A 10,703-nucleotide genomic window follows, 5' to 3' on the forward strand; every position below is an offset into this window, starting at 1 on the left:
AAATTGGTCTTTGATTAAAAAGGAGTTATCAACTTTTTATAGGCTTCAACTCCCTGTGACAATTTTGTAAATTATCTAACATAGGGAAAAGACAATACTAACCTTGTTGAAAAGCATGCAAACCAGATTGCAAAGCTTTGCAAGGTAAACCAAATTGCAAGGTAGTGCAAACCAGTTTGCAAAGCTCTACAAACCAGATTGCAAAGTGTGTGAAACTTTGCAAAGTCATTGCAAGGCAAATCAGATTGCACAGCAGTGCAAACAGAATTGCAAAAATCTACAAACCAGATTGCAAATCTCTGCAAACAAGATTGCAAGGCAATGCAAACCAGTTTGCAGAGCTTCGCAAACTCAACATAAACCCTAGAAAAATAGTTACTAAGAAGTAAGATTATACATTGAAATAATAACAGATTCTCCTTCCATTATTGCCTATAAGTCCAATTATGAAAAAAACAATGTATAAACAATAACAAAATTGTCCCATAATTGATTAATTTGTACTTTCTCTCTCTAGAATTCTTTCCCCAAAACTAATTGAAAACCATAAAATAAACTTCAAACACCAAATACAGAGATTCAAAAAGTTAAACCTAAACTAAATTGATGATTTGATAGACAAAATTTGATAGAAACCCTAGATTCAAAAATCGGCTAGCTCTCACTTTCACTCGTTTTTTTTTACTCTAAGCTTAGAAAGTTTGGAAAATTCTAAATCTTAGGCTTTCTTGACAATTGTCAAAAAGACAAAGGTTATTTAAGGTATAAAAAATGAGGGAGTTTTAAAATTGTCCTTGAAGCCTATTTTCATAGTATTTAACACGATCAAACAAGATATGACATCATCATATTTTTTTAGAGAGCGCAGACATTATCTTGGTTTTGAGCTGAGTATTAGTTGTTTTTTCAACTTTAAAATTTTATAGCAACTTTGTCCTTTCTAACAAGTATATTACTGTTAAACAAAATAAATATCTAAATAGCACATTAAATATATATTCCCCAAAAAAAATTAAGAATATAGATATCTCTATGTCATAAATGCGTGTACTTAATAAATTTAAGAAATGTCCATATTATTTATGCGTACGTCCTGGATTCGAAACTAAGGTGATTGCTAAGACATTATCGCAGTGTAACAAAGCGGGAGGAGATAATGAACAATGTAAATCCTGAAGTAAATAACAAATCTAGACAACTTCAGCAGCAGATTGGGCCAATGCTCGATACTCTTCTCCTGTAGAACAACGAGAAACTGTTAGTTGCTTCTTGGCTGACCAACTAATAGGATTTACTGCAAGATAAATGATAAATTCCCCCATAGATCGACTGTCAAAAGGGTTACCAACCAAATCAACATTAGAATAAGCTTCAAGCAAATGTGGATGACTTAGAAAGTCGAAGACCATGAGAAATAGTACCCTTTAGGTATCACATAATTCTTTTAGCTGAATTAAGATGAACATCAGTGGGCTTGTGCATAAACTGGCACACTTGACTAACAACAAAGTTGATATCTGGTTATGTTCAAGTGAGGTATTGAAGGGTACCAACCATGCTTTTGTAACTAATTAATGGGATCATTGAGAGGAACGCAATCAATGGATAGCAGTCTCTTCTTAGCAGCAATAGGAGTTGAACAAGGTTTTACACCTCTTAAGCTGAGTTTTCTGTAGGAGATCCAAAATATACTTAAATTGGGGAAAAAGTAATCCCATGTTTATCTCTATGAGCCTCCGACCTAGGAAGTAATGCAAAGGTCCAATGTCTTTCATGGAGAATTTTGTGCTTGAGTGTAAAATAAGTTGTTGACAGAGAGTGGATGATGAACCAGTGATCAAAATATCATCAACATAAACCAACATATAAACAAAGTTAATGACATTTCTGTATACAAATAGATAAGAATCAACATTGGACTTCTGAAATCCCAAGCTAAGTTGTAATAGTCCCACATCGCTCGCGAGAGTGTCTTGAGACTGAGCTATAGGTGTACGCTCAAGTTTATAATTAGTACGTACCGAGACCTTTTTGGGTGGGCTCGTGGTGCTTTCCCCAAAAACAAAACTCCGTACTTGTGTGAGATGGTTAAAGTGAGGACAATATAGACAATTGCTAAGGCTTAGGGCTTCACAGAGTGGTTTCAGAACTGATGACGGCTCTTCGCTGAGGGTGGGAGATTGTAATAGTCCCACATCGCTCGCGACAGTGTCCTGAGACTGAGGTATAGGTGTGCCCTCAAGCTTAGTAAGTACCGAGGCCTTTTAGGTAGCCTTGTGGTGCCTTTGCCAAGAATAAAACCTTGTACCTTTGTGAGGTGGTTAAAGCGGGGACAATACGGACAACTGCTAAGGCTTGGGGCGTCACATAAGTAGAGCGTCATCTAATTCTTCATACCAAGCTCTTAGAGCTTGCTTTAAACCATATATATGGATTTATAAGGTTTGCACACATAGTGAGGATGAACAACCAGATGGTTGGGACATATAAACAGTCTCCTTCAAAGTTTCATGAAGAAATGCATTTCCTCTCTCCACTTAGGTGTCGTTTGACAACACACAAATAAGTAACTTTTTTACTCATTTAAAAAAAAAGTTAAAAAGTTAGTTTGTTAATGCAAAAACGTTTTGACTTTACTCAAGTTAAAATTTGCCTTCCATTTTAAGTTCAAAATTTTTGCTTTTGACTTCAAAGTTACTTGACTATTTTTTTCTTGTTTACTTCTGCTCCACCACAACGCAAATTTGCACCACCTCCACCACCACCATGAAGGGAATTATACCCTTATACTAGTGTTTATAGCGGATAACGACATCTAATGTCTAACACTAGTATCCCAAGATCATCATGCAAAACTAGTAATTAACCAATAAGAAGATAGTAGATTACCTTAATCGCTATTTCCTTCGAACTAGTTGTATAGATTAAAGAAGACCAAGAGCTTCAAACGTAGCTCCTCTACTTGGGACCCCGAATAGTGTATTTAATCTCCCTCCTTGAAAGCTCGCTAGCACTCCAATGGTGGTTTGATAATAAGAAGACCTTCTTCTTGCTTGACTAGAAGATAGCTTGGGAGTTAGCTCACTTTCTCCTCTCTACTTGATATGGTAGAGTAAGAAAGCTTAGAGAGAAATTCCACACCTTATTCTCTGTCCTAAGAGTGTTTATATAGAACCCTAATAAGAATCCACCTCCTTTTAGGTTTCCTAAAACACCCTTTAGAATAAGATTTAGGGAAATAGTCGAAAATAACAACTAGTTGATATTTTCTCAATTCCCTAAGGAGATGACGTCCAAACCCAGCCAAAATTGGCAGATTTAATGTTCATAACATAAGGAAACGTCCCTCCAAAAATCAGCCCAATCCGAGCCCTAAAAGTGCCCGAATCGACTTAGACCCAAAACCCTTATTTCGGGCCTTTTTGCTATCTTTTGCCCAAATTCTATTTAGGCCTGTGAGATATGTTTATGGGACATTCCCAATGTTATATCACACTCCCACTAGTCATATCATCCGATTAAATACCCATTCTTATGTGTAACCCGATGTAGGATCCGATCGAAGTTAGCCGCGAATTACTTCGTAATTCGACGATCGTAGTTGGTTTCTAGCTAAACGCTACGACCCCTAAATCAATCGGACTTGATGATCTTCTTCGTCAATTGTCCTAGCCGACATATTGCTCGCATTGTCATCTTGGTCGAAGGACATCTCCTTCAACTCCTTCACACCACACCTCCACCACCACCACACCTCCACCACCACCACCATCACCATCACCAAGCCTCCACCACCACCACAACCACCGCCACCACCGCCACCACCATCACCAAGCCTCCACCACTGCCACCACCATCACCAAGCTTCCACCACCACCGCTACCACCATTACCATCACCATATCTCCACCACCACAACCACCACACTTCCACCACAACAACCACCACATTTCCACCTCCACCACACCATAACCACCACCCTACCTCAAACACCACCAGTTTACCTCCACCACCGCACCATAACTACCACAAAACCTCAAAAACCACCATCGTACTTTCATATACACCGCCATACGCCCACACCTTAACTACCGACACCATACCTCCACTACCACCACTATCATACTTCCACTATCACCACCACCACACCACCAGCACCACCATCACCAAGCCTACATCACCATTACCACCATCACCGCGTCTCCACCGCCACCATCGCCATGTCTCCACCACCATTACCACCATCGCCACGTCTCCACCACCACTACCACCATCACCATGTCTCCACTACCTCCACCATCACCTTCACCAACGCAGCCACCGCGTTTCCAGCATCATCACCACACAATAACCACCACAACACCTCAAACACCACCAATGTACCTCCACCACCACTACCACACCATAGTAACGAAGACACCTCAAACACCACCACCATACTTCCATCTCCCCCGCCACACCTCAACCACAAACACTATACCTCCACCATCACTACTTCCCCCACCACCATCACTACTTCCACCACCACCACCATCATACCTCCATCATCGTCATATTCTCACCACCATATCTTCATCAGCACTACCACCTTACCAACACAACCACCACCATATTTCCACATCCACCACATCTCAACCACCACCATTGTATTTGCATTACCACCACAACTCAGCCTCCTTGATGACCATCTATCCAAAGGTCCAATACCACTACCACTTCAATCACTATTGCCACCGCAACCACCGCAACCACCACCACCTTTGCCACAATAGTCATTATGAAATCCTTCAAAGAAACTTTAAAATAAATTATCTCTATGAAAGAAGAAAAAAAGAAATAGAAAAAGTAAACTATGTTGTCAAACTAACCTTTTTACTTTTGTACTTATCACTAATTATTTTGCTAGATATACTTTTAATATTTTTTAACTTTATTCAACCAAAAGTACTTAAACTATAAGAAAAAGTACTTTAGCTTGACTGAAGCACGATGTAGTTGGTGGGAGGGGGTTGAGATAAAAGAATAGGAGAAATTGGGTGTTGGTGGCAAGTACCATGGAATTATGTTTGAAAATGGTGGCCAATACGCGGACAACCGTTTTTCTTATATGGACAACTATCTTATGTGGACAACGCAAAAAAGTTAAATTTTTATATAAACATCAGTTTCTAAGGGGACAACTCTTTATTATTTTCACTCAAGTCCTCTTAGAATCAGATGTATTATTTGATGACCTCTCTCTTTCTCCATAAACCCTAGGTTAATTTAGTCTTCATCTCTTCAATTACTTGTTCTTCATCATCACCCAAATTTCTAGAGAGAGAAACTCCTTGGAGAAGCATTGGTGGTTATGGCATCAAATAAAGGCAAGGGAGTTGTTGTAGAATCTCCCCAAAGACAAAGGTTAGAACCCTAAAACTCTAAAACCAACCATTAAGAAGAAGATGGTACTGATGGCAGAGAAAATTAGAGAAGATGTGGAAGACGAAGATGGATATGTTGGTTCCGACTCTGAAAACGATGGTGAAGAGGTAGATGAATCTGGTAATTCGGGTTGTGCAAAAATATGGCATAACAGAATATCACTTGCGACGAAAATCTAGCATAATCAGAAAACTTGTCAGATTTTCGTCACAACTTAGCTTCTGTTATGCAATATTTTCGTCGATTTTCTCCGAAAATACGGCATAACAGAAGCTAAGTTGCTACGAAAATCTGGAAAATTGTCCGATTTTGTCAGATTTTCGTCGCAAGTTATGTTCTGTTTTACCTTATCAATGTCATTAATGCCTACTATAGAAACGCCCGGAAAAACTTGTTCAGGTGCAGATTGAGGGATTTTGTCTTCTTCATCCATCTAAGGTTTGATAAAAAAAAATGGTAGAAACTACAGTTTACTTTTAGTAGAAGTGAAGAAAGAATAATAAGACTAAGAAATTTTGTCTTCTTCACCCATCTAGGGTTTGATAAAAAAAAGTGGTAGATACTACAGTTTACTTTTAGTAGAAGTGAAGAAAGAAGAATAAGACTAAGAAAAAGGAATAAGATGAAGAAGAAGAAGACAGTTTAGGTTTTCAATCTTTAACTATTATTTTTGTTAGTAGTACACAAGTTACTAATTATTAGTATTTAAGACTTTATGGAGTCGTCCCCTTATTAAATCAAAGTCAACTAAGTCAAGCATAGTTGACTCGCATCGGGCCCGAAAATAGTTGTCCATATAAGAAAAAGGGTTGTCCGCATATTGGCCACCTTGAAAATTCCTGACTTAGCCCTTGTCTGCATTGGGTGATGGTTATGAGGAGGATTAACAGTAAGGGTGGATTAAGTAATGGTAGGTGATGGCTGTGGTAAATGGTTTGGATGAAGTAGTGGCGTTGGGGATGGCTGTAATGGTGAAGACTGTAAAGAAGGGCAAGGGATAGTAGGAGTCTAGGATAGGAGTTTGAAGAGGCAACTCGATACCATAATGACAAACTGAATTCCCATATGTGGCCTTATGATAATGTACATCTCATACATTTAAATCTGACACAACACATCTGTTACTAATTGTAAATTTCAAAAACTATATAGTCAATGTATTTGTGGTAGCAAAACAAAATAAACTAAAACGCTAGATATTATCATAACGAGGTCCGTAGTTCTGAAGCCACAAACTCATCATGAAAATATGGCGAAGAAATGAAAGACCTCTTAGAGTTTTTAGATTCTGAAATCAAACCAAGTTTGACATAAAAGAACGATATCAAGTCTATGGATGTAAAGATGTTAGTAGCATGAAAACTTGATGACCTTGAAGTCCAAGTTCGACATAAAACAAACATTCTGAAATAAAACTAAGTCAGCCAGTTCTTGTTGTTGTATACTAGAAGGCATATGGGGAAAGATAGCCACCAATCAATCAGAAAGTAAGACACGAACACTACAAATTAACGACTTATTCACCACAGGTATGAAAGATGGAGTCAAAATTGATCTCCAAACCGAACTAGTCAGTTAGGTAGATTGTACAATAGTGAACCTGTTTGGACAGATGGACAAGAGACTTTTGAAAACTGTTGAATGAGAAGAGCAGTGGTAAGAGACTTCAATTTTGTTTTCTTAATCAGAGCAAATTTTCCGAATAAACCACGTTGTAGTAGCCAATACAGAGTTACAAGACAAAATGGTCTTATCAAGATTCTGCCAAGACTTAATCTATTCTATTACCAAGAGATAGATTCTATTTGCATGAAGATCAGCAGAGAAGAGAACAGTGAAAGGAAAAGAAGAAACCTGGAAGTTGCTAGATCTGCACCAACTTTATAAGAACAACAAAACCAAATACTAATAAACGAGGAATACAGTAAGCTTCACTGAAAAAGTATATGGAGGACCTTGACTTGCAATCATTCCTTGATTCCATCAATTCTTGGAGTAGAGGACAATTTTAGGTTCTTGAGCTGGTCCACTGAAAGCAAATTTACAAGCAAGGAAATAACGGCATCGTTAGGGGAAAATTCTCTTTCACGCATCTTCGAAAGCAATTGCATTGCCTCATCAACGTTACGCTTTTTAAGCAAACACAAAATGATGGTATTATAAGTGATGCAATCAGGTAAGCAACCCTTCCGTTCCATTTCACTAATCAATTTGTAAGCCTCGGACAACATCCCGTTCTTGCAATGGCAATTAACCATTGTATTATATGTTACAATGTCAGGCACTAATCCTTTGTTTAAGATTTTATCAAATAATTTTTCTGCATTTTCATATTTTTCCGCCTTGACCAACCCATCAATTAACATACTATAAATTTCAATATCAACTTCAGAGCCACTACCCTCCATTAACTGAAACATTTCTATTGCCGTGTCAATATCTAGGTTCTTACAGAGGCCATTAAACAATGAGCCAATTGTAACTAGATCTGGAGTTAGCCCGCATGTTTGCATCTCAATAAACAACTCTTTTGCAGTTCCAAATCTTCCACCCTTGCCATGTCCAGCGATAAGTATAGTGTACGTGTATTCATCGGGTTTACATCCCTTCTGTTTCATTTTCTCTAAAAGTTGCATAGCTTCGTCTAACCTGCAACTTTTACAGTAACCATCTATCAAAGTATTGTAGGCGACCTCATCGGGTTCCAATCTTGTATCTACCATTGAATCAAACAATTTCACTGCCTCCTCCAGTTGACTTGTCAAACACAATCCCTTAATCATTGCATTATATGTAACTAAATTAGGTACTACACCCAATTTAGCCATTAAATGAAATAACTCCCAAGCATCTTTCATCATTCCTTCTTTACAGATGGAATCTACTAAGATATTGAACGTCACTACGTTGGGTGAAATCCCATGTTCCACCATTTGATCGAAATATGTTCTTGTTTTCTTCCATTCTCCACATTGGCAAAATCCATAAATTAGAGAATTATAAGTAATTGTGTCAGCCATAACTCCTTGACTATGCATCTGGTCAAAGAGACTAACTGCTTCACTTAACTGTCCACACTGGCAAAGACCATGAATTAATGAATTATAAGTCACCACATTCGCCATAATTCCTCGACTAGACATTTCTTCAACGAGACTAAGTGCTTCACTTAACTGTCCAGATTGGCAAAAACCATGGATTAGTGAATTATAAGTCACCACGTCCGCTTTAATTCCTCTATTATGCATCTGGTCAAAGAGACTAACTGCTTCACTGGACTGTCCAGATTGGCAAAGACCATGGATTAGTGAACTATAAGTCACCACATCCGCGATAATTCCCCGACTAGGCATCTCGTCAAAAATTTTAATTGCCTCACTGAATTGGCTTAATTTGCAAAGGGCATCTATTATCACATTGTACGTAACAACATTAGGAGACAAATTCCATATCTTTACCATCTTGGTTTGGAACTCAATAGCAAGACCCACTTCGCCAACTCTACAAAGGCCAGTTATAAGAGTTCCACAAGTAACAATATCGGGTTGAATCCCAGAGTCAGTCATTTTATCAAACACTTCAAGGGCAGTACTAATCTTTTTCTGTATGCACAGCCCTTTAATAAGTGTATTGTAAGTGATCAAATCAGGCTCATAACCACTCTTTAGACATTGTCCCATAACACAGAATGCGTAGTTTACTTGTCCTAATTGACAGAAACAGTTAATCAAAATAGTAAATGTGAACAAATCAATTTGGATTCCAACCAAAATCATCTTTTTATAGAGGGTAAAGACATCTGAGTAGGATCTAGTTTTGGAAACTGAACTCAATATTTGATTGAAGGTAGAGGTAGAAGGAATTGGATTGATGGAAACCAATCTATCAAAGTAAACCAGAGCATTATCAATATTCTTAATGTTCCCAGACTTGCATTGATCTCTAACGAAACTTTCGAAATGGGTAGAAATTGTTTTGGCTGAAGAATAATAATAATTTCTCAGAATATTTTTTGGTTTTAGAGTCAAAGTGAGAGGATGATTGGAGGAAGAAATTATAACAAGTCTTTTGAAGAGGACTTTCATTTTCTTCTTTCCCAGTAAATCATAAACAGTTCATATTTGTATCATTGTATATAAGCTAGTTTCCTTTTCCTAGTCCATCAAATTTGTGTAATTGATCGTTTGGCCCCTTTTTTCTCAAAATTTCATCTTATATCTATAAATGGATCCTTTCCCATTTTAACCTTTTGTCTTTAAACGAGGTTCGCCTGATAAAAAAGAAAAATTGTACTTCGAGTATAAAAGTCTCTGGTGAACAAGTGTTTTAGTTATTCTTGATAATGGCGATTGAGAACAACATTTATGTTTTAGCTATTCTTCTGAATCTGTATAAAAATAATAAATGCTTTGAAGGGCCGTTTTAAGAGTTGAAATATGAACATATCATCAACGAGGAAACGATCTTTTTTGGGAATTCATTTACGTTTGAAGTTTGCAAATTTGAGATTTCAAGTTCATAGATGTGATATCAAGTTCATAGTATTTAACATGGTCAAACAAGATATGATATCATCATATTTTTTAGATAGCTCGCACGTTTTACGGTGAGTATTCGTTGCTTTCTCGATTTTAAAGTTTTATAGGAACTTTATCCTTTTCTAACAAGTATATTACTTCAAAACAAAGTAAATCTAAATAACTCATTAATATATATTTCAAAAAGGATTGAGGATACAGATATGGCAATATGATAAATGCGTGTACTTCATAATTTTAAGAAATGTCCATATTATTTATGGGTATGTATTGGTCAATGACCGAAAGAAAGTTATAAAAGCAACTATTTTGCATAGACAAACGTACATTAGTTCATTTTAAGCGATCAGATAACTAATTTTGTCCGCTAGGTACTGGGATAGCAGTGATCAAGAGGCATTTCTCCCAGGCATTTGTTGCCCATTCACGTAGAATTCCATTATCATTAGGTTGTTCAAGATTAGCAATTGCGGTGTCCCAACAAAACTCTCCAGCAATTACGATTTCTTGACAAGCATCAACATCTTCATTATTGTCTTTACTTGGCAAAGATGTGTCTATCAAATGTGTTGCCACATTTTCGGCAGCCGCTTGACTAATTATACATTTTGATGGAAATGGTGCTGATGCTGGTGTATCGACATCGCGTACCTCTCTTCTAGCCATCCCCGATCTAACAAATATTGCTGCAAAGACAACAAAGTACAAAAGTACCATCTTTTTGTCAGTACCCAATCTTGAC

At 37.4% G+C, this 10,703-nt stretch overlaps 1 protein-coding gene across 1 annotated transcript; it reads right to left on the reverse strand.

The window, feature by feature from the left end:
* Positions 1–7,077: 7,077 nt before the first annotated feature.
* LOC147559180 (uncharacterized) lies at positions 7,078–9,587 on the reverse strand. Its single transcript, XM_086661004.1, has one exon. The coding sequence runs from the start codon at positions 9,506–9,508 to the stop codon at positions 7,391–7,393; it is 2,118 nt and encodes a 705-aa protein (XP_086517130.1). The 5' UTR covers positions 9,509–9,587; the 3' UTR covers positions 7,078–7,390.
* Between the last annotated feature and the right edge of the window lie 1,116 nt (positions 9,588–10,703).

This window comes from Eschscholzia californica, unplaced genomic scaffold (genome assembly GCF_041429995.1).
Source record: "Eschscholzia californica isolate CP2 unplaced genomic scaffold, dmEscCali1.0.p SCAF_2, whole genome shotgun sequence".
NCBI classification, from domain to species: domain Eukaryota; kingdom Viridiplantae; phylum Streptophyta; class Magnoliopsida; order Ranunculales; family Papaveraceae; genus Eschscholzia; species Eschscholzia californica.